At 39.9% G+C, this 24,756-nt stretch overlaps 1 protein-coding gene across 4 annotated transcripts in view; it reads left to right on the top strand.

Annotated features, from left to right (window-relative positions):
• LOC306659223 (pancreatic triacylglycerol lipase) overlaps positions 1-24,756 on the top strand; it is a 121,273-nt gene that overhangs the window by 62,376 nt on the left and 34,141 nt on the right. For 2 of the 4 annotated variants that reach the window (XM_079136637.1, XM_079136636.1), the window contains 12 exons: positions 11,127-11,172; positions 12,346-12,500; positions 13,480-13,602; positions 14,281-14,415; positions 15,133-15,244; positions 16,453-16,572; positions 16,686-16,805; positions 17,269-17,387; positions 18,543-18,672; positions 19,729-19,837; positions 20,429-20,593; positions 22,769-22,891. The exons of 1 other annotated variant lie outside the window; for it this stretch is intronic. In XM_079136637.1, the coding sequence (XP_078992763.1) occupies positions 11,127-11,172; positions 12,346-12,500; positions 13,480-13,602; positions 14,281-14,415; positions 15,133-15,244; positions 16,453-16,572; positions 16,686-16,805; positions 17,269-17,387; positions 18,543-18,672; positions 19,729-19,837; positions 20,429-20,593; positions 22,769-22,832 (1,398 nt within the window). In that variant the 3' untranslated portion in view covers positions 22,833-22,891. Of the gene's footprint in view, positions 1-10,943; positions 10,999-11,126; positions 11,173-12,345; positions 12,501-13,479; positions 13,603-14,280; positions 14,416-15,132; positions 15,245-16,452; positions 16,573-16,685; positions 16,806-17,268; positions 17,388-18,542; positions 18,673-19,728; positions 19,838-20,428; positions 20,594-22,768; positions 22,892-24,756 lie in introns of those variants that run through there. One more of the 4 variants, XM_079136639.1, reaches the window with a different exon arrangement.

The raw sequence follows: 24,756 nt of genomic DNA, 5'->3' as shown, positions 1-24,756 counted from the left end.
AAGTGATTCCAGTTCCCGAAAGGTGAAATCACAAAGATGTATTTATTTTCATGAGAATGGGAACTTCCCACACTGGCATAGCTGCCCAGGTGGGCAGCCATGCGGACACTTTGGCTGGGGAGGCCTTGAAGTGGGTCAGGTTGGTGCCAAACCGCAGGAGACACTGGTCATTTTGCTCTCAGGTTCTAGTGCGCTTCCTCAAATGATGAAGTTCTGTGTAAAGATGAAAGGTATCTTCTGTGGAATCATGTTTATACTTAAAGATGTGCCCTTCCCAAAGCGGGTATGATCAGTTTGGGTAGCACAGTCATTGGATGTGGGGCCTAAACTACTAGATGATAAGAAAGTGAATGTCTTTGTGTTAAAAGTGGTTTGCTTTTTGGAACAGATTTTGAAATACCTGAGAATCTTCCGATGTCTGTGCAGGCTGGGTGAGTGTCCAACAGGGAAAAGGCAGCTCAGCCATTAGTTTGTGAAGTCCTTGGGTGGCAGCTCTACAGCTCCCTGGGCATCCTGAGAGAGACACTAAGATTTCAATCAACTCCCCAACCCAGAACTTTGGTATCCATGTGCATGCATCAGAATCACCAGGCGAGCTTTCTAGACACACAGTTCCTGTAGGACACCCCAAAGAACCTAATGCACTAGATCTGGGGTACATCCTAGAATCCAAACTTCTATAAGGTTCCCAGGATGAGGAGCCACTGATTTACGGGCCTCTTATTTTCACAAATATCTTAAGGTAGGATTGGAAAATGCAGAACAGATTCGCTGCCTTTCCTTCCTCCCAGCCCACAGCCCACGTTGCTCACTTATCTCAATTCTTTCCCCTGTGACTAAAGATATAACTCTGAGTCTTCCTCATCCCAGAGGCCCAGATAGTCACTAACAAATGAATGTAGTGGACATACCAATTAAAACCTTTTTACTGGACTAGGGCTGAAGCTCAGTGGTAGAGTGTTTGCCTAGTAAGTGCAAAACCCTAGACTCAATCCCCAGTACTACAAAAATTTAAAAAAAAAAAAAATAGCTTTGTTTAAAAAAATCTGTTTGCCATCTTTGGGTTTAATAACTATTGTTACTAACATGTCTAATGGAGTTTATGTTGATCAGGTAAAAGTGTAAATGGTATGCATTTCTCTTGCTATTTGCATGGAAGTCTTATAACAGATGCTGATCATGTTCACTAATACATGAATCTAACTGTTCTTGGAGTGATGTGGGGAATCGATAAATTCATTAATTCATTACGTACTTAGAGAGGGTTAAGATGGGCCAAATCCTAGTCTAGGTATTAGAAAACTAAACTTGGAAATATGACCATTATGGAGTTTTTTTTTTTATCTCTAATTTGATTTTCTCAAAGTGTGGTCCATCAGGTGATAAATCAGTCTGTTAGTGCTGCATAACAGATCATCCCAAAATTTAGTGACTTGGAGCAATAAGCACTTATGATTGTTCTGTGGGTCAGATGGATTGTTCTGCTAATCTGGGCCAAGTTGCTGACCTTGCTTGATCCCATTCATGTTTCTCTGGGAAGCTGGCAGCTTGGCAGAAGGCTGGCTGCCTTAGAGTGATCTTGGCTGGCTTGGCTCTCCTAAGGCAACCTCTCACCTATCAGCAGGCTGGTCTGACCTATGGACCTTGGACTCCAAGGGATCCAAATAAACAAATGTATTCCAGAAAGGCCTATTAAGGCCTGGGTTTAGAACCAGCAAGGTGTAATTTTCACCTCATTCTATTAGACACAGCAATCACAAGGTAAGGCCAAATTCAAGGATGGACTCTACCACTTGATGGGAGTCGTATTACAAAGGGCATATATAGAGAGGTGGTTTTGTCAGTTCTAGTACAAAATGTGAGCAAAATTCTGCTCACTACATTTGACACATTTAAGATGCAAAATTTATGAGGATTTTCCCCTTCCATTTTTAACAATGGTGGCCATAAGTGGTGCAGGTGGTACCTGATGTTTTGTCTCTGCCCCATATCCTTACCAAGAAATAGTTCTGTGGGCTAAAGTATTTTCACATCATTTGTGTGTGGTTGTTCATTCACATGTATTAAATTTGCATTTTATATTAGTTCTATTCCATTAGATTACATTCTCATTTTGGAGAGGTAAACAAATAAATAAATGAAAGGATCAATGGCTAACAAGTTTCATTAATGTGAAAAAGCAGCAGTGCAAATAACTGTGGTAGCACAAACACCATAACACAGAATAAGTCCATGAACCCAAACAGTGAACAGGACTCCTGTGAGAATCCCACATATGACTATGACTTGGAAAAGTGGAAAATAAGATGATCAGCTAAACTTAGAGTATGGTAGATTCACGTTCATATGTCCTGTATGGTGTCCTACACACAGCCCTCAGTCTGCAGTGGTTTGTGGATTTGTCCAAGATGGAGTTGATGATATTGGTATTTTCAAACTATTTCCAAATAGTGTATCATTCTACTCAGAATAAAGTGTTTTTCTAGTAGAAGCAACAAATAATGCTTTACAAGATGAAATCAATTAATTTTATGACTAAAGGTGGAAATCAACCCAAGACTGCATAGACATTATTCAAAGTTACATTTATTTTAGTGAAAACTATGGCAAATCATATACTATCACAGAGGAGCCTATCTCGTTGATCACAATGATGATATACGAATTAGTTTGGGAAGGAAAACAAACAATGAACTATCAGACAAATTCCCTTATCAGATGACATTGTTGAATGTCATACAGTATTGTTGGCATAAGGTATTAAATTATCATCTAGAGTGTGCCGGGGAGCTTCTTCACATTACAGTTGGAAGGCCCCGCTCATGTGTGCGAACAGGAATTGCTTCCTTGCACAAGTGGCACAAGGAAGAATGCTTTGCACACTTTTTGTCTAGTTGATAACTGAATTTCCAATTAATGAATAGCAAGCCAAAATACAGACCCAAAATTATGCAGATCAGTAGGGACAGAAAACAGAAGGGTGTGGTTCTCAAACTATAAAAGGTGGCAACTAGACCTCAAAGAGTAGCTGGTGTTCAACTAAATGCTTCAGGTCTGGAGTGTTGAAGGCAAAATGAAAATTGTAACTAGAAGGGAAATCTTTCTCAATCCGCCTCCCCCTAGACAAAGCGTGATTTTCACTCCTGTTCTCCATTCTTATGCTCAGCTCTTATGCTCACCTTTTGATGATGCCACGTCCCTGTAACATCTTCTTCTCCATCTCCATTGACTTCACTTTCTCTTGGTCCTCCTGCTCCTTCTTTCCTTCCTCGTTATGCTGGGCTTTTTTTTTAAAAGCATTTTTATTAGTTGTTTTAAGCATTTTTATTATTTATTTGTATGTGGTGCTGAGAATTGAACCCAGTGCCCCGCACATGCTAGGCAAGCGCTGTACCACTGAGCCACAATCCCAGCCCGTTTGCTGAGAAAAACATTGTAGTGCCTCAAGTCTTAGTACTTGAATAGCTCTTTAAGTGACCTCAGCTAGACTATGGCTTTAGGAAAACTGACAAATATCAAATTTATATTTCTAACCTGAACTCCTCCCCTGGATCCATGCACAATAGCCTGCTCACTGCCACTACTTAGACTCTACTAAGACATTCATTCTTAACACACCCAAATTGACCTCCGGACCTCTGCCCCAAGCCTACTCCATTGGTGTGCAGACTTCCCCATGCTAGTTAATGCAACTCCACATTTCCATTTGCTCAAGTTAAAATTTGGAGGCGTCCTGAATGGAGTTTTCTCCATTCCCATACTCTCATCCAAATCCTATCAGTCTTATCTTCAAAATGTATCTAGAATCTAGAGAAACCACAGCATTTTGGCTGCTAACATGAGAAAATTCTGAGTCTTAACCATCCCAAGGACATTTGACAGTAACTAGGAAGTATGCACACTGCGAACATGCAGAAAATAGCCACCTAACTAATTGGAAGAATGCATGAGTGAATGAGTGAATTACTAGGATCAAAATATAAAGAGTAAGATGATTGTTAGAATTTTCCAATTGTCACACACTTTGAATAAGAGTCAAGTCAACAAATAGTTCCTGAGCTTTTATTATGAGCCAGGCATATAATTTTTTCAACATTACTGAAGTATAATTTACTTTTTCAGGCAACAAAGAGCAGAGTGGCCGATAGCCTGCGAAGCAACATGTCCAAGTTTTATTGTGACTACTATAATACACTCCTTATTCTTGACTCCATCTGTGAGAAAGATACATTGTAGTGGTGGGAAACACAAAAATACCATCAGAAATGTCTGAAGAGCAAGTTCAAAGCTCAATTGACAAAACAAAGATTGCATTTCTTTCTTTTTTATTTTATTTGTTCTTTTTAGATATAAATGACAATAGAAGATATTTGGGTATACTATACATATATGGAGTGCAACTTATTCTATTTAGGATCCCATTCTTGTGGTTGTACATGAGGTAGAATTTCACTGGTCATGTATTCATATATGAATATAGGAAAGTTCTGTCTGATTCATTCTCTTTCTCATTCCTATCCCCCGCTTCCCTTCATTCCCCTTTTTTTAATCCAATGAACTTCCACCCTTCCTTCCCTCCCCCTTATTGTGTGTTAGCATCTGCATATCAGAGAGAATATTCAGTCTTTGGTTTTTTGAAATTGGCTTATTTTCCTTATCATGATAGTCTTCAGCTCCATCCATTTACCAGTGTAAGTCATAAAATCATTCCTTTTTATGGCTGATTAATATTCCATGTGTATATATACCACATTTTCCTTATCCATTTACCTGTTGAAGAGCACCCAGGTTGGTTCCATAGTTTAGCTGTTGTGAATTGAGCTGTTATAAACATTGATGTGCCTATCTCCCTATAGTATACTGATTTTAAGTCCTTTGGGTATATACCAAGGAGTGGGATAACTGGGTCAAAAGGTGGTTCCATTCCAAGTTTTCTAAGGAATCTTCATACTGCTTTCAAGAGTGGTTGCACCAATTTGCAGTCCCACCAGCAATGTATGAGTGCACTAAAGGTTGTATTTCAACAAGGAAATATACCTCCTGCTTCATTTTCTGCTCCTCCCTGTGAGGCTGATGATCCTACTTCCCTCCAGTCTTCCAGGTCTTCCTCATGTTGTTATGATGTCAAGCACTATATACAGGAAGTCCTCCCTTAAGGCCAATGATAGAACCTCCTTCTGTGGAATGATGCAAACGTGACCTGCTTCTAGAATGAGGCTCCCCATGGGAAGCTTCCTGCCAATGATGCCTGAGCCCCCAATGCTGAGATCTCCCACCTGTCTCATGATGGTGTCCACTTAGCCAGAAATGATTGGTAGGTAAGGATAGACAGGAGGCATCTTTATTTCCATTTTATACTAAGGTTTTACTTCACTAGATCACAGTGCTGTGACCCTGGGTGTTGTCTAATAGCATGACAAGGGAGAATTATTCCCCTTTCCCATCAAAGAGAAAATTGTTTTGGAAGGGAGAAGAGGGAAGGACCATGTACAGTGTTCATTTGTATTGTGAAATGTGAAAATGCAATTGTCAACTCTTCTAGGTAATCAAAAAAGTACCCAATTTAAGAACATAGTTCAGTAAGTTTTATGAATGTATATGTATAAACAAACAAGTCACTGAAGATTAACTTTGCCTGTTTTAGAATTCATGTAAGTTTAATGATTTAGTATGTTCTTTTTTCCTTGGGTTTCTTTCATTTGGCTTAAGATCTTTGTGATTTATCCATGTTGCTGCACACATTGGCACTTCATTCTTTATTAACTGAGAAGCATTCCGTTGTATGAATACAGCATGATTTTTTTCATCCATTCAGTTGATGGACATTCACATTGTTTCCCTTGTGGGGCTGTGAATAAAGCTGCCACGAACACTTGTGTTAAGTCTTTTTGTGGATATATACTTATATCTCTTGGACAAATACCAAGGTATGAAATTGCTGGTTCATGCATAAGTGATGTTTATTAGAAACTCAAAAACTCTTTTCCTAAGTGTTTGTAAATTTGATACTTTCACCGGCAGTTTATGAAAATTCTCTGTGTTCCACATCTTTGGTATACTCAGGTTTTTGTAATTTTTCTGAGTTATAATTGTATTTCATTGTGATTTTATTGTGTATTTCTCTGATACCTACAGATGTTCAGTGTCATTTTGCATGCTTATTAGATACTCATACATCTTATTTGTGAAGTGATTGACAAAATTTCTTGTGTATTTTTATTAGGTAGTTTGTGTTATTATCCAGTTGTAATAAAACTTCTCACTTTTTGGAATCAAGTCCTTTGTTAAAATATATTGCAGATACATTTTCCCAGTGTTTTTTTCCTTTTCATTTTCTTAAAAATATATTCTTAAAAATATATTTTGAAAGGTAGAGTTTTTAACTTTCATGAAGTCCAATTAATCTATTTTTATAGACTACTTTTTATGAAATCTTTGTCTACCTTAAGATAGAAATGAGTTTCTCCTACTTTTATAATGTTCAATTTTAGCTTTTACCTTTAGATCTATGACTTTCAAAACATTAAACCATTCCATTGTCTTCTGACTTGCTTGTTTCCATTGAGAAGTCTTAAGTCATTCTTATTTTTGTTTTCCCTAAATATGATATATCTTTTCCTCCTCCTTTTTCTGCCTTTAAGATTTATTTTTCTTTATCATTGGGTTTCAGCAATGCTTACTGTGCTGTAGGGATTTGTGTGGTTTTCATTGGATTTATACTGCTTGGGATTGTTGAGCTTCCAGGATGTGCAGATTCATTCTTAAAAATCAATACTGGACATTTTCAGCCATTATTCCTTTAAATATTTTATTTAATACTTGCGCCAGGACTCGTAATCTCTTATTATTATTCTATAGGTCTCCAAGACTCCATTCAATTTTTGGACTTTTTTTCTTTCATTACTTCTGTTTGGATAGTTTCTTCATGTTTCTGATCTTTTCTTCCATTTTCATTTACTTTCTTAATAAATCCATTCTTAATAGCTTTTACTGATTCCGTCCTTATGTCTACTGAATGCTCTGCTCATTTAATAAAATTTATTCTGTTGGACTTAATGTCTCCCAGTCAGGTGTAAGCTCCAGAAATCATTCAGATTATAAATGCCCTCTATAATTTTTCTTTCCCTGATATGTGTTATTTTATCATCCTCGTGGAATATCAGTAACTGCCCAAATATTCAATATTCAATATTCCCATACCAGTTTACTATCTTCTCAGCTCAGTGAGTCTACCTTGCATTATATTGCCTTTGCTCAGTATGGAGCAAGAAAGCAAAGGCCAGGAGGAAGAGGACTGGGTTTCAGGAAGTACGGTAGCATGACCACTAGAACCATAGACATTCTAGAACCACTGGTCTCACAGTGTGTAAAGAATAGACATGAAAGCTCCAGAATGAACTCTGTTTCTTACCAACTGTGTCCCTGGACATGTTGCTTAAACTCTGAGATTTGCTATCTTCATAAGAAAAATAGCTAAAACTTTCATGGGTTTGGAGACAGATTAGGTGCAAAAAATGAAAAAAGCATGAAAACCAAATACTTAATGCATGCTATAAATGACATATATGCTTGCACAAATTAAATAATGCATATCAGTGGAGGGATGACTATAGTTTTACTCCCCAGGTCTGGGTGAGCTAGATTCCCTCACATTCAGCAACATGGTTGTTCTGGAAGCTGTGAAGCAATAACAACCTCTGTCATTAAAGAACTTTTCTGCTCAGGGTAGTTTGGGATCTTTAGGCAAACATGCCCTCCTTCCCATGGAGAGCCCTGGCAGTAGCTGAGCTAGATAAGGGGAGGACAGGACAGGCTCTCTGAAGGCTAAGTAAATGAGACCCAGTTTGTCTAATGTGTGGTTATCTGGCCACACAGGTGTTTCTGGGCCTTTCTTTCCCTCATCTGGAGTTTGGTATCACAATGTTGCCAGAATCAGAATATTTCTTAAGTGAATATTTACCCCCTCTGCAAATAGAGCTAATTTGATTAGGAAATTCCCAGACTGGAATTATTATTTTTAAGTGTCTAAGGTCTCTGTGTCAAAGTTGAGTGTGTATTATACAATGCTCTGGTGAATCTAGGGCACATGCCATTAATTTTCAGTGGGACCCCTAGGCATTCAGTGTTATGGGCTACCTGAGGAAGGGGCTTCCAAGGCTCCATTACCCTTCACAAGGCTGACCTTCAAGCCCAAGGTCCCAAGACCCGAAGAGCAAATGCCAGAGACTGGTGGAAAGTAGGGTTTGGGTAGAACCTCCTACATATGCAGAACATCAAATTCAGCCACTTCAACTTCATATTAATTCCATCTGGGAAACTAGACAACATGGGGTGAATTTTCATAAATTCTAGGGTATCAGATGGCCTCTATGCCTATGAAATAATGGTCCCCATCTAAAAAAAATGTACATGAAATTAAAACTCCACCACAATAGGGTGAAGCATTGAATATTTTGCTTTTGTTACTATTTATTTCTTGATTCTGTATTTTTTTTTTATTTTTGTAATTTGAAAAGTGTCAAGCAAGGGAATTTAAAAAACCAAGTGTTAGGGAAAAACCTTTGAAAGAATTGGTATTGCACATAAGTACCATCCAAATATCATGGTGAGATATATAGTCCAGGAATGGTTGTTTGGTACAAGAACTGCTTGAAGAAGTCAAAGAAACTGTATATAGTAAATAATTTATATCCATTATGATAATACTAAATGCTATACCCCTATAATTCAGTGGTTAAAATAATAGGAATGTATTTCTTGCCCATGTAAAATACAAAAGTGATGCCTGTGACTGTTGAGTGACTTCCCTCCAAACAAGGGACCCAGGCCCCTTCCATCCTGGGGTTCTGCAGCTTCAACACACGGCCTTCAGGGTTGCTGTGCTTGTCTGCATCAAGACATTGAAGCATGAGCCACGGAGGACCATGTGTGGGTTTGAGGAGTAGAACTGGAGCTGGTGGGCACCCATGCACTCCCATGACACCACCACAAGGGGCCATGTGGCCCCATTTCCCTGTAAGGTCGGTTGGGGAGTAGAGTTTACTTCTGTTCCCAGTAGGCAGCCACCCCAGTCTCTGCCTCAGAGTACCTGCAAGACACCCCCAGACAGCAGCATGCAGTGATGTCTGAGTAAAACAGTGTGGTTGATGACATTTCATGACTCACCTGAAGAGTTCAGCAGGACTGGGTTGAGGGGAAGTCACGCATGTGCAGCTGACATGATAGACTGCTGCTCGTGTCCCATTCCCTTCCCAGCTTTTGTGGATGTGGAAAATGGAATCTTCCTGAAACACTGTATAATATGAACCAATTTCAGTTTACAGAATGACTTCCCATAGCCTCTAGTCTAAAGGTTCTCCTAAGTACGGGTTAAATTTTATTCTGTCTAAAATGCCAACTTAGAAATACTGTGTGAATTATTTGATAATTTCCACAACATACAAATTACTTCATGATATACCCAGAATGAACATTGACTCCTATAGGATATGACTATAGAATCATGATAGCATTATCATGAGTACACATGATAGAGATGTAGGACTTCAGGTCTTAGAAATTTCTGGAGTGTTTTTGTTTCTATTGTGTTTTTTTCCTCCAAATTTAGTAAGAGACTTGAAAGCCCTTTACTGTGAGATTGTATAGGAAGACTTAATTGTGGCAATTATGCAAAATATGTTACTTTTCATATTTGTTCCTATTGTGTTTTAGATCTGGAATGTTCCTCAAAGGCTCCTGTGTTAAAGGCTTGGTTCCCAATACAGCAATGCTCGGAGATGGAGTTTGGGGAAGTGACTGGATCATGAGGTCTAAGACCTTAACAATGACTTAACCCATTTTTCAGATTCATAGCTGAATGGAATCCTGGGAAGTGGTGGAAATGTGGGAGGTGGGACCTAGCTGACGGTAGTGGTCCTTGGGAGTGTGCCCTTGGAGTCATGGCACCATCCTCCTTCTCTCTTCTTCTCTCTCTCTCCCTTCCCCACTGCCATGAGGTGAGCACTTGTGCTGCACCACGCCCTGCCATCATGACATACTGCCTCACCATAAGCCCAGAGAAAAGAAGCTGGCCAAATGGAGACTGAAACCTATGGAATCATTCCTCCTTTAAGTTGTTTTCCTGAGGTATTGTGTGACAGCACTGAAAAGCTGACTAACACAATTCCTTTTCTGTTTGTTCATTCATTCAACAAGGGAGTGTTGGTGGCCGGCCATGACACAAGCCCTAGGCTGGATGCTCAGTCATGACAACAGGGCCAGAGGATTCCAGCCCTCCTCAGTTTATGACCCACCAGTGACCGTGATGGGTCTCAACCAAGGGAAGAACTGAGGGAGGCCTTCTCGAGGGCTGGAGAGGCCTCCCTGAGGAGAGATCAAGGCTGACATAGGAATAATTTCTCAGGAATTTGAGAGGTTCCTGTCCATGGATTCCTTTCTTCCGCCTTCTGTTTTTATTTCAATATTTCCCTTGCCAAATATTCTTGAACTTTTTTCATATACAAAAATTTTGACTCCTTTTTTTTGAAATATTTACCTATAAGTTGTTTCAGGAAACTGAATTATTATTTGGTCATTTTTGACCGACAAATGTGGCAATTTCATACATCTTAATATAAATCTCTGACTCCTTAGGCAGAACGGTTCTGGTAACTTAAAATAATGGTGTCTCATTCCAGTCCTTTAAAATGCCATTTAAGAGATCTACCATGAATTAAAAAGTTCCAGTTTCAACCAGAACCTTCACCGCAATGACAGGACAGTGATTCTGAGCACGTATAACCACATACCTGCCACTTTCTCATCTTCCCATGAGCACTGTGGAAAACTACCTCGCCTATCAATACGGGCTTATCTGTGATTAAAATTAGAAATATGTCCTTGGAACCTTCTCTCTTTTCATGCCACTTTTCCATGGCACGGCTCAAAAAGATAAGGTTGCCTATAAAAGGACCTGTCCGTGTTGTCCAGCTGTCCGTGGAACCTGCCGGATCTGCCACGGTGAGTGGGGAACGTGCTTTCCAGGCTAATTTATCCGATTTCACAGATCCCACCATGTTCTCCAGAGATGGAAGTGATCTTTCCAACCTCACACTGCCAGACTCAGCTTCGTTTTTGTCTTTATGCAGATGCTGCTGCTGTGGTCGCTGGCCCTGCTGCTGGGAGCAGTAGCAGGTAAGAAAAGACACTGGGGTGGACTTGGAGAGTCTCGCTGCTTGGTCTTCTCCAGAGGCCTTGAGGGCTGAATTCAAGGCATGAATGGGACCAGGAGTAAAACGAGCAAGGTGCAGGATTAAGAGCTCAAGATCTTTGAAGTGGGTTTGCCAGATCAAATCTACAATGTCCATCTAATGCTGCATTTGAGAAAAGCGAGAAATAATCCAAAGAGTGAATCACTGACATATTTATATAACAATTTTCCTGTTTAACCAAAGTTCAAGTTTGACTTGTAATTTTCATCTGTGAGTCTAGCAGCCCTAGCTTGGGTTCAACAGAAGGGTTTGAACACTGGTTCAGTTTCCTACAACTCAATGACCCTGAGCAAAATCCTGAGCCCCTCTGTGCTTCAGGGTCTTTGTCTGAGAAGTGGGGAAATGACGTCACCCCTCTCCTTGGCTGACTGAGACACTTAGGTAAGATGAGTGGACCATCGTGCCCAGCAGCTGGCCCATGGGAAGATGTGGAGGGACGCAGCCCCCGAGACAGCTGCTCCTCTTACTCCTGCTCTTCATGTGCACTTCTCCTCCAGAGCCCTTCCTGGAGTTGTCCCTCTATGCAGTAGCATGCCAGCCACATTGGGTGAAATCATGCATGTTGGTTGTTTCTGAGCACCTTCTTCATCACAGGAACCCACAGCGGTCCTCAAATCTAGGTCAGAAACCGACATGCTCAGTTAAGGTGGAGATATGGAGTTCAGGCCCTTGCATGAAACTTGACCTCACACCCAAAGTGCAAAGCCACGGGGCTGCCCCTGGGAGTCAAGAGCCTCAACACATGCACCCCCACCACAGTTAGGACGCAGGCCGCTCCATTCCTGGGCACCAGTGGCCCAAGGATGACATCTGGGTCAAGAAGCTCAAGTGAGTCCCTGCCTGGGACTGAGCAGAGACATAGGACTGTGAGGTGGTCCCCTGAGGCAGCAGGGAGGAGCAGCAGCCTGTCTGCCAGAGAGGCATCTTCTTCTGACACTGCTTTGTGAGAGTGTGAGTTGGAGCGTGCTTGGGAGACTGGAGGGCAACCGTCTGCCATGAAATGTAGTCTGACTCATATTTTGGTTGAGACACTGACACTATTGACGACAGCATTCTGGTTAAACTAATATCTTTGAAACTCTTCTGGGTGGTTCAGGAAAAGAAGTCTGCTACGACAGACTCGGCTGCTTCAGCGATGACTCCCCATGGGCAGGAATCGTGGAAAGACCCCTGAAAATACTGCCCTGGAGCCCAGCAGATGTCAACACCCGCTTCCTCCTGTACACTAATGAGAACCAAGACAACTACCAGGTAAGAATCCTCATGTGTTCAGCCCTCAGTTCCATCTGCTTTGTGTAATTAGTATACTACCTACCCAGTCACCTGGGAGCAGAGATCAGACAGTGGAGTTTGCATCTTTTTAGGCTTTTAGGGTGGTGAGTTTAAATATTATTTCATGTAATTTGTTTATAAAAGTTCAATTAACTTCATGTTAAACGAATAATTAAATTATCCTACCTCCTTGGTACCACTGAAATATATAAATGTAGGGAAAAGACATATGCAATACATATATAAAACATAATATCCAATATTTTATACACACACATGCACACCCACACAGATGGGCCCCACCTGGGATGGCTCAAGTTAATAACTTTTTGATCTTACGTGGTAGGAAAACCATATGCATTCAGTAGAAACCATCCTCTGAATTTTGAATCTTGATCTTTTCTCTGCTAGTGATATGCTAAACCACACTCTCTCACAAGGCGGTAGCAGCTAACCTGTACTACAAGTCAGATCACCAGTGTAAACAACTGGTTCTCTCCAAGGGCCCTTGCTAAGTTCTGATGTTTGACAGCTTAGCGGTTTTCAAAGCTTTATCAACTGACAATACTTCAATGTACGATAGGTATTGACACAAAGTCCAAACATAACTGGAAGGACATCTATATACACATATATCTCACAGTGTTGGACGTATGAGTAGATTACAGATACGCAGAGATCCACACACGTAAGACTTATGTGGTGTGGAAATGCGATCTTAATGACAATTATAGCAGACACATCAGCCTAAGTTCAACAACTATAAAAATACCGTGATACCTGGAAGGTGGCAACTTGGGGAGGATTGTGGATAGTGTGGCCATCACGGGGTGATCAGTACTCACGAGAATCCCAAATCCCAGTAGACTTCCCTTACCTATCACCTCTCTCCACATAGGAATGACTCTAGAAGGTGCTGTAAGAAACTTGACCTGAAACACTTTTCTTCCCCAAACAGAAAATCACTGCGGACGCTTCCAGCATCAGGAGCTCCAATTTCAAAACAAATAGAAAAACCCGCTTCATCATTCATGGATTCATCGACAAGGGAGAAGAAAGCTGGCTGGCCAACATGTGCAAGGTGAGGCCTGCTAAACTCTGAAGGGAAGCTTGTCTCAGGGGCAGGTAAGGCGCTGGCCCCGACCACAGAGGAAAACGCTGGTGCCCACCATCCTGAAGGATCCTGTGGCTCCTGCTGAGCCTGAGTTCCTAGGGGACCTACAAGAGGAGGTGGCGGGTTTAGGGACCTGGGACATCTTTTCATTGTGGAAAAGTCTACTCCTTTATCTTCGGTAGATTTATGTATTAAGGGGTCCTTCCTGTCTTCCACTCATTCAGTAAATGTTTATTGAGCACCTACTCTGTGCCAGGAGCTAGTCTAGGCACTGAACAGTGAGAGACAGGCAATGTCCTTTAACAAGGAACATATAGTATTTAGGATGTTCTAATGAGACGACCCATTGTACCACACATCTGATAAATTTTTTGTCTGAAACAAATGTCTCCGCATGTGTTTCAGTAGAAATCCCAAGAATCCAGTTCCCATAATGACCATGCCTCAGGTTTGGAACCAATCTTAAACTTTTGGAGGGATTCTTTATCCATTACAGACTAGGTGTTTTGTTCATAGCTTTGGGGCTAAAAGTGGCATGATACTTTTCAGGTCAAGGTGAGATTTTATGCTGGTCCTCAAATGTGTTAATCAGTTATCAGGAATGATCCTGAATTACCAACTTATTTGTTGTGTCTCTTGCATCAGAACATGTTTCAGGTGGAAAGTGTGAACTGCATCTGCGTGGACTGGAAAGGTGGCTCTCGGACCGGATATAGCCAGGCCTCTCAGAATATCCGAATTGTGGGGGCAGAAGTGGCCTACTTAGTTGATTTCCTTAAGGTAACTACCTCTTGGTTACAAAAAAGTTCATGCACATTGCTTTCTGAATTCTCTTTCTATAATACAAGCTGACAGTATGACAATTTTGATAAAGACATTTCTCTACTGAGATACAGCTTTGAACTTGGTTAAACAAAAGACAGAAAAATCTAGATTTGGGTTTCATCAGTAACTTAATTCAATAATCTAGTTTTTGTTTTTAACTAAATGAATTGGTGAATGGTATCTACTGAATTCTACTGGTATCTGTTATAATTTTACCAGTCATTACCACGTTGACAATGTTAACCTCAAAGTTAAACTAATTTTTTGCTTTTGTTCATGTGTTTGAAGAGAAGCACAATGATAACAAGCTAACCTACTTGGGTAACCAAAAATTTAGAAAATATTAAACTTGAATGTGCTTAAATAGTCACTTTTGTTTTAGTTTCCTGATCCAAACACTAGATGCTTCTTTTCTGGGGTAACAATTTCACCATATCCTTCAAGAATTTTCTCTCCATGGTAATAAAACAAAATAGGCTGTATGTGCACTAGTTTAAAAATCAAATCCTTTTCCACTTTTCATTATATCTGTTAAAGAAAACATCAGTCAACTGCTATCAAGGAATCATATATGTGCCTTCTTAAAAATCAAGGTTTGATAGTCACCCTGTTGTGCGCACCAGGAATTCTGCCACACTCGGAAACATTCTGAAGTGGTTTTCTTTCCAACAGACTGAATTAGGATACTCACCTTCCAATGTCCACGTCATTGGCCACAGTCTGGGTTCCCATGCTGCTGGGGAGGCTGGAAGAAGGACCAACGGGGCCATTGGACGAATCACAGGTTGGTCACAACAGCAAAAACTGCAAAATTAGATTGCGAATGCTTCTATGACATCCAAAAGGAATTACAGGAAGAGAGTTTGGTGCAGCCTGCTTTGTACCTTGTTTGAATGGGCTGCATGATCAGAAATCAGAATGTCCTTTGACCAACTAGGCTTCTTATTGCTGTCAATCATTGGTGTTCAGTACACCACTTAACATTTAAATATATTACAAGTGACTAACTTGTAAATTAAGAACATTGATAAACATTATATCTGTTTTCCCATTTTCAGGTATTCACAAAAATATATCATGAATAAATGCCATAAATTATAGAATAAATGAAATCTAACCCGCAGAGCTCAAATGTGTATAATTAATTGTACTGTACTTAAGTAGCAATGGTTAACAAACCCAAATCTTATCAATCACTATACCAGAGCTGGCAGAACTGGGGAAGAGGGTCAGGCTGCCCTGGGCTGCCAGTTCTGGTGCTGCTAATAGATTTCAAATACTATTTTGCAAACCCCAGGCAGGCTCCATTTGGCCCATGGGTCACATGTTGGAGGTGGGCTATATGGCCAACATTGCCAGTGGGTCACATGTTGGATACCTAGGTCCTAAAACAACCGAGATATGACTATTCTGAAATTCCCCGAGGAAAGACCACTTTCCTCTTCCTTTCCCAACTTCTGTGTTGACCTGGTGATTATTTTTTTAAATACAGTGCATACACTGGTTGCATTTGGATTGATGGGGGCATTTGGAATTTCTGTTAATTTTCTGAAAAGATGTTCTTCCAGAACATTATTTCCCATCTTTTGTAAATACTCACCACAGCTTACTCAGCCATGCTCTGTGCCACAGCAGATTACAGACTCCATGACCAGGAAAGTTGTGGTCCTTGCCCTATGGGAGGTACAGTCCAGTGGGAATGCAGCCTGAACAGCATTTAGTTCCATGTCTCCCAGATCTGTCTCTTTTATGACAACTGTGCTAGTGACCAAGATTCTCCCAGGGACTAAGCACCTGTAAGTAGCAGCAAAGTTTATAGTCTGGGGAAAAGTCTCATTCAGGCAAATAGCAAACCAGAAACATATATCCCTTCAAAAAATGATAAGGTGGAAAAGAACTTGCATGATTACAGTCAATACTTGCACTCAGGTCTGTAACTGAGGAAGCAAGGTGAACCCTGACATCATTAATGACAAATCCTATTTTCTTTAGGATTGGATCCAGCTGAGCCTTGCTTTGAGGGTACACCTGAACTCGTCCGACTGGACCCCAGTGATGCCAAATTTGTGGATGCAATTCACACTGATGCTGCCCCAATAGTCCCCAACTTAGGTGAGTTCCACAACTTGTTCTTCTAGAAGATTTTAAGTCTACACATCGAAGTGCTTTCTAGTGTCTTGAGTCTATACAGTAATGTGACCATTCCTTTATTTTAAAAACTCCAGGGTTTGGAATGAGCCAAACTGTGGGTCACCTAGATTTCTTTCCAAATGGAGGATTAGAAATGCCTGGATGTCAGAAGAATATTCTCTCTCAGATTGTTGACATAGATGGAATCTGGGAAGGTAAAAATCATTATATGTACAAGGGAATTTTCACTGGGAAAAGTTTACATTTTGTTTTGCTTTGGAATTGTACAGGGGTCACATTTTATATGCTTTGAACTGCATCCCTAAGGTACAGGTTCCCATTTGAACAAGGGTGCACGAGGAGACTGTGGGAAAGAAAGTACATTCGTTCAGAGAATACATTACTAAGTGGCACTTATATCTGGGTGGACCAATCTTCCTTCTCAAGTTATTTTTCCTTTTCACTTAACAATAGCATTAACTATTATATCCTAAAACAATATTTAACTTCTGATTGCTTTGCAAATCATAAAAATCCACTATCTAAATGATTTTGTGCTGTGATCTCCATGATTTCACACTAATTAATAAAATCTATTCAATAGCCATATTCTGATCATGATGTTAATTTGTAAAAATAAAATCTGTTACTGATGTGTAATCATGTCTGATTTCACAGGAACTCGTGACTTTGCAGCATGTAATCACTTAAGAAGCTACAAGTATTATGCTGATAGTATTGTCAACCCCACTGGCTTTGCTGGATACTCTTGCGCCTCTTACAGTGTTTTCTCTGCAGTAAGTAGACCCCACTTTCTGAAATTCATTCATTTGTTTATTTTATTTCTTTTTTGTGATGCTGGGAATCAAACCCAAGGCTTTGCACGTGTTAATCATGCACTGTATCACTGAGCTATAGTCTATGCCCCTCCACTTGAATTTTGTGACTCACTTTTCATGACTGATAGTTCACCAGTTGATCCCTTTCAAACTTCTCTCAAAGGGCCAGGAAATCCTACAGGTAATTTGGTCAGTGTGTCTCCCAAAGGAATGACTTCAGGGTCCATTCGTGCCAGGTCTCTTGGTAACTTTGGACTCTAGATCGTTACCCTGTCTGTCTTATGGAGGGACCCACTTCCAGCATTTAGAGATGAAGTCTCTGACTTGTCTACTTTTTTGGTTTGGGCATTGTCCTTAAAGAGCTTTGGCCATTTGTTCATGACTGGTCAGTTGTCCATTAATGTAATAGATGCCAACCCTGAGACTATGCCACGTCTGTCATCTGGTCCACCAGTTCAGGAGTCTACCATATGCTTTTTCTGTGCAGTAGCTTTCCCCTTCAGAGTGGGAATATGGACATTGTCCTCCACCGTCTGCTTTCCTTCTTCTTCCCTTTTACCACAAGAGATATTTTGCATAAAGAGATATTTTCTTATAAAAGCCTTCTCCAGACAGAGGCTAACTGAAGCATTTTTGGGAGAATTCTGAGATTTGAATCCTTCAGTTCTTGATATGCTAAATGGAAGGGAACTAAGAAAAGGCTGACTTTTGAGCACATCTTTCTCCTAATGGTTCTGTTTTACATATCACAAACTGATTACCACCACCTATTCTTTCTTATGCAATTTTCCAAAATAAAATTTAGCAACCAGGCAGGAAGCAACACGGACCATTTAAAGAAGCAGAAGAGAAAAGAAACACCCCACAGGCACACGCACACGCATAAATTCTCCCATTATGCAATTTCTATACTGTTTTGTTATCTAACAGAGAAATTGCTGATTTATCTTTGTGAATCATGAGATGTACTGCTAACCTTTGCTGAGACATTATTAAAGTCCCTTTTACCATTAGAACAGAATTCGTTTTAGAATATTTGAATTGTAACATGTGGGAGAAGATGGTGCACCATTCCAAGAAAAAGCATTCTCATTCATCATTTTTTTTCACTAGAACAAGTGCTTCCCCTGTCCAAGTGGAGGATGCCCACAGATGGGTCATTATGCTGACAGATTTTCTGGGAAAACAAGTGGAGTGGGCCAGAAATTTTATCTGAACACTGGGGATAAGAGTAATTTCTCACGTAAGTTTCTATATTATTTACTTTAGATTCTCAATGCTATGTATTTTATCCTATCCACTGATAATGTGTGAAATTGCTTATCCATTCAAAAGCTATAAACACCTTTCCCCAATGCAGAAATATGCACAGTGCTGTGCTCCAGGTAATGATGGCTGATTCGGGCAGCAGAACAGAGTGTGGGGCCTCAACTAGTAATGGCCCCAGACATAAATTTCTTCACAGTTGATCCTGGCTGAATTCAGAAGGCTTCCTAAGCTCCACTCTCATTGATTCAGTCAAAAGTTCACTCAGCAAAACTGTGAGGTTTTGTACAAGCATGAAAGTAACTCCAGAGAAAGATGGCAGCAATGGTGGTGGAAAGCACTTGACAGGCTCAAAAGATAGTCCGGATCATAAACCACAGGGAGAATGGGAAGTGGAGGGTGTGGGAATGAAGAGGCCTGAGGACAGACTCTGGGACAGACTTAGATGGCAGTGAGTGGGGTTAAGAATATAGTAAAATTAAAGACAGACATTATCCCATCCCCTATGTCCCATGTTAGAGCTAAAGGGCAAAACCTGTTAGTTTGCTTTTGACTATTACCAAGGCAACTGTCTTTCGGTTGCCTAAACTGGTTCAATTCCAAGGGCAAGGGAAAGTTGAAGTATAGAATTTTTAAAATAAATCTAGACTATTTAGGCAAAAGTATGGCAGCACTCTAAAATTTGGTGATCAGAGAGAATAAAACAAACTTATATGTCACACTACTACTTTTCCACGACCTTTTAATATAGAGTTCTTAGACTATTCAGGAACAAATTGTCAAGTTGAGAAATTTTTAAGCGAATCATACTCCTTGGCTTGAAAACATAGCCATCGGTTTTGGAAATTCCCAACTAACCAATAACTGTTCCCTGAACACTGAGCTATAGGAACGACTGTGACTATTTCATTTGAAGAATCACCCCCATCATGTGTACGTCATCTAAAGTTCTGCAGTAGTGAGATAGAAATCAACCCGTTGTCAGTGTCTCTTATTTACAAGCTGACGCCTGGTAATTTAACTCCCTGTGCAGGCTGGAGGTACAAGGTGTCTGTCACACTGTCTGGACAGAAGGTTACAGGACACGTGCTAGTTTCTCTGTTTGGAAATTTAGGAAACTCTAAGCAGTATGAAATTTACAAGTGAGTAAAATATGATTCTAAGCTTGAATGTTGAAATACTGTGCCTGTCTAATGTATGTTATCAACAGAAGAGTTTATTTATTCTTTACTATATGGGAGTAGAGTACTGTCACATATAACATAAAGAAAGATATTCTTTCACATTTGCACCTTAATATATTTCAAAATTGTAGTTCTGAATTTTTCCCTTTTTTTTTCCTAAGAAAATCATTAAAGTTCACTTTGATGCCTAGCATTGGGTTTTATAATCAATAAATAACTATTCCCCACAAAACAGTGGGGAGATTGATACACAGATACCATCATTTATTGAATCATGGGGGGAGGACATTGTGACTAAAACATGTTAGAAGTTTTATTAAAGTAAAGATGTGACTAAAGAACTCTGAGTCATTGATTTTAAAACCTACCACTGATTTATCATACATATGTGAATTTATTTTATATATTAGAATGACAAATGCCTATTGATCATTTTGGCTAGAGTTGCATTATAAACTGGTTTTAGAAAAATGTTTGTATGCATATACTTATACATATGATTATCTTATGTATATGCATAAACATTTTTGTCATTTCTTCACTCCCCAGGGGCTCTCTCCAATCAGGCTATACTCATTCCAATGAGTTTGACTCTGATGTGGATGTTGGAGACTTGCAGAAGGTCAAGTTTATTTGGTATAACAATGTGATCAACCCAACACTGCCTAGAGTGGGAGCATCTAGCATCACAGTGGAAAGAAACGATGGAAGAGTGTAAGTAATAAAAATCCAAACAGCTGAGAAGAATCAAGTAGTGTTCACAGTTCTGTCCCCACTAAAATTTTCCTTTAAATTTAACATCCTACGATAGTTCACCTGTACCCAAGCCACAACTGCTTTCTAATATCTTCTGGGTCTTTAGAGAAAGTATAGTACTTTAGGAAAAACAACGTAGATAGATTTGTAGTAAGAGTTGTGTTATCTGATACAAATTAGGTATGAGAATGAGAATTTGGCTTCACAATCCTAAGGGGAATAGATTGTCTCACTGGGCAGATGAACCTTTTACTGTATATGTCATCAATGTGTATCTCCCCCAAAGTTCACGGGTTCACCAAATTGTTCCTTAAATTGTTGGGAACTCATTTAACTTATCAGGGAACAGATATAGGCTGTTCCATATCACTAGACTTAATGAAGACAGTGGTCCATAAGATCGATCCTTGATTCTAAGTAAGGTGTTTCTGAGCCAAAGGATGTTCACCAAGCCTAACTACCAGAAAAGGTGAACTGATGATCATCGTCATAATAGCAACTTCAGCTGAAGCTTTTTTGAGTGTTAAGCCAAACCCTGATGCAGAGAGCAGTGCTGCCATTTTGGCCACATGAAGACCCCAAATTCACTTTCACAAATGAAGCAGCTAAGAATCCAGACAAAAGATATGAAACAACAGTTGTCAAGACACTGACCTTCAAGCAAAAAAGTACAGTGATGGCTTGGCAGACAAAAGACAAACAAGAAGGAGCCTTAATCTGCTCAGCTTACTGCCAATCTCCAGGGTGTGGCACAGGCAGGCGAAATGCAGGCAGAATCCAGTTGAAGAGATCATCTCTAAGTTGAAGAGATCAAGCTAGGAATCAGACAATCTAAGCAACTAGATATCATGGCACATCCTACCAGATAGTAGAGACTTCAAAAGGGAGAATTCAGAGCTCTGGAAACACCTCTTAAATATAGTCTGGTACCAGTCAGCACGTGACTGTGAGCAAACTAGGCATGGTCGGGCAAACAGGCATTTGAAGGATTGGAGAGAACAGTGCTCTGGCCGGTAACAGTGCTTGTTTCCACCAGCATATAATTCAAGGGACATTGGATGGAAGGTTTAGGACAGTCTTCTCTCCTATGGGAAATGATTCATATAGATTTAGCAAGACTTGAAGTGATCCAACTACTTCCAAATACCATACATGAATTGGTATACTACTACTTGGAAGTAAAATGCTATAAGTTAAAGATATGTACAGTCGGTTCTAAAGCAATCGCTAAAATGATAAAGAATTATATAGTAAACATACCAACAAAGGAGATAAAATGAAATAAAAAATAATCTAAAAAAGAGCATAAAAAAGTAAAAGAGAACTAGGACCAGGAAGACAAATAGAAAACAAATGGAAGGGCCAAAGGACTTATACCTAGCCAAATCAATAATCATATTAAATGAAAATGGTCTAAATAACACAATTAGAAGGCAGAGAATTTACACTGGATTTAAAAAAAAATCAATATCCAATTGTATTATGCCTACATGAAATACACTTTAAATATAAAATCACAAGTAGATTGCACAAAATGAAAAGTCCAAAAAAGATATTCTATTGATCATTAGAAACATGTAAATTAAAATCACAATGAGATAGCACCATAAATCTATTTAAAGGTTAAAGTTTAAAAAGATGGACAATACCAAGCAGTGTTGAGGAAAACAAGAATCTTGAACTCATGCACTGCTGATGGTAATATAAATGATGAAGTCACTTTGGAAAGCAGTTTGACAGTTTCTTAAAGAGCCAAACATACACCTACCTATGATTCAACCATGTGGCTCTTGGGCACAATACTCTCACCCATCATAGTTTTGCTTTGGGTGGTTTCAGGACTCATAGTCAACCATAGTGTGAAAGTATTAAGCAGAAAATGAGTCCTACCAGTCCTTTAGGGTGTGATTGACAGCTCCTCTATATGCTATTTGCACAACCACATTACAAGATTGGAAAGGAGGTTCAATCCTTTATAGGAGAGGTCTCCCTAAGTCAATGTCCAGCCTTGGGCACAGAGCATGCCCCCTCTCAGACTGTGGTGGGGATTGTGGGGAGAGCAGTAGTTGTCCTCATGCTCAGCACTTCAGCTGGTGCCGGAAGACATGACCTATTGTTGTTTTCCCTCCACAGGTTCAAATTCTGTAGTGCAGAGACTGTGAGAGAGGATGTTCTGCTCACCCTCACTGCATGTTAGAAGGCAGCTTACATGTGTCACTGTATATTACTGCTAATAAATCTAGTAGTGAAGCAATACACTCTGTCTTCTGTCATCAATGTCTACTGTGTCCAGTGTAACTTTTGGATATTGTGATTAAAATCCAAACCTGCAGTTAGTCTGAAGGAACACAAATGACTGTTGAATGTTGCTATACACTGTGTGGCACTGGAGCTTAGGAATATTGTTTACACAACACTATCATCATGTCCATTGTTAATATTACTGATGTCATTCTGATCACTCTAGGCAGATTTCCAGACCCAAAGTGACCACCTTGGTAGGCCACATGGAAAGTACCATCTTTGTCTCTTTGTTCATCATCTCTAAGCTCCATGTCTCCTCCTCATCAGACATCTCAGGACTGATGACACAAGAGGAGATGAGAATGAGACACATCTGAGGCATCCTGACTGGTCTCCCTGCTCCCCACGGGTCTCCCCAGATCCCTTGCCTCTCTGCAGTCTATGTGATCTTCCTAAAGCACAAATCTCCCTCCAGTGATTCCCAGGACAGAATTCACATTTTTTAGTGACTTACAAGACTGCCCTTTGTTTGCCTCTCACATAGGAATCCAGTCTCACCTCAGCACATTCCTTCAGGAACTCCATATTCTGGCCCTGTTCCCAAAGAGGGTTTTTCTCTCAGATGTTGCTGGACATTTGCAAAAACTCTTTCTAGAATGTTCTTTCCTTGTCTTTCCATCTGTTTAACTCCAACGATTTTGTCCAGGAAGACTTTCTTCACCTCCATTATTCACAACCTGTAGATTGAATTAAGTTTCACTCTCCATATTCCCACTGCAACTAGAATTTTCCCCTTCTCAACACTTATATATCCATGTTGCAATTACAGATTCTCTTCTCTGTTTATCCCATTCTTAAACTCTTTAAAGGGGTTACATTTGTAAACTTCACATTAGTAGGAAAAAAGAATGAGTCCACTAATGTCAGGTATTTAAAATTAGGCCATGTCCAAACAATAAAATCCTATATGAGAAAAGGATCTCTATGCTAGGTTTTACAAGAAGAGTAGGGAGTGGCCAATAGGACACAGTGGCAAAGGCATTGCAGAGAGAGGGAATCAGACAGGCAAAGACACAGGGGTATGAAAATATATGAGAATTTGATAATGCCTATCATTCCATGTTTCACCAAAATACTTTCAGGTTGACCATGAAGATTTGTTCTTAGGGTCATCAATCTGTGTCAAGCAGAATGCTTTTTCTTTCATGAACCAAACATACCAACACACACAAGCTCCAAGAACAAAGAAATGTATTGGCCCATGCAGGTAGGAAGTCCAGAGGTCAGAATGGTTTTGTTGACGCAGCAGCTCAATGACCTCTTTTCTTTCCATGCTCTTCTGTGTATGGGCATGCTTTTATATCAAGGGTGATTCCCCTCCCACTTGAAGGGAGCTTCAGATCTCCTCTTTTACATTCAGTAAGAGAGAGAAAGTGCATCTCCTTTCCCATCTTCCCTGACAAAACCCCTGAAATACTCTCTGATGGGCCTGCTGTGAGTAAAGTGGAACATGCTGGTTGTCTTAAGTCAGAAGATAGTTTTTTTGTCACATGAACTAGATATGTTTTCCTCTTGTTAATTCCATTTTTGTATTTTCCTCATAAACTTCATAACTGTTGTCGGTTAGTGGCTTACAGAAGTAAAATTGCTAGTAAAACAACCTGACTTAATTTGAGATAATATGCCATCACCTATAGGACAGACAGGATATAAGACTGACTTCCAGTACTAAATGACCCTAATTAAATGGAAGGGGTAAGTAACAGTAAAGTTATAGACATTAAAGTTAAAAACTAGTACTCCTACTTCAAGATTGGTAAAACTGGCCTACTAGACTTTTAAAACCAAAACTTGGAGATGAAAATTAAGAAAATAAA

Source organism: Sciurus vulgaris, assembly GCF_902686455.1.
Source record: "Sciurus vulgaris genome assembly, chromosome: 4".
Taxonomy (NCBI): Eukaryota; Metazoa; Chordata; class Mammalia; order Rodentia; family Sciuridae; genus Sciurus; species Sciurus vulgaris.
The sequence above is the reverse complement of the archived record's forward strand: the minus strand, read 5'-3'. Positions and strand labels throughout refer to the sequence as shown.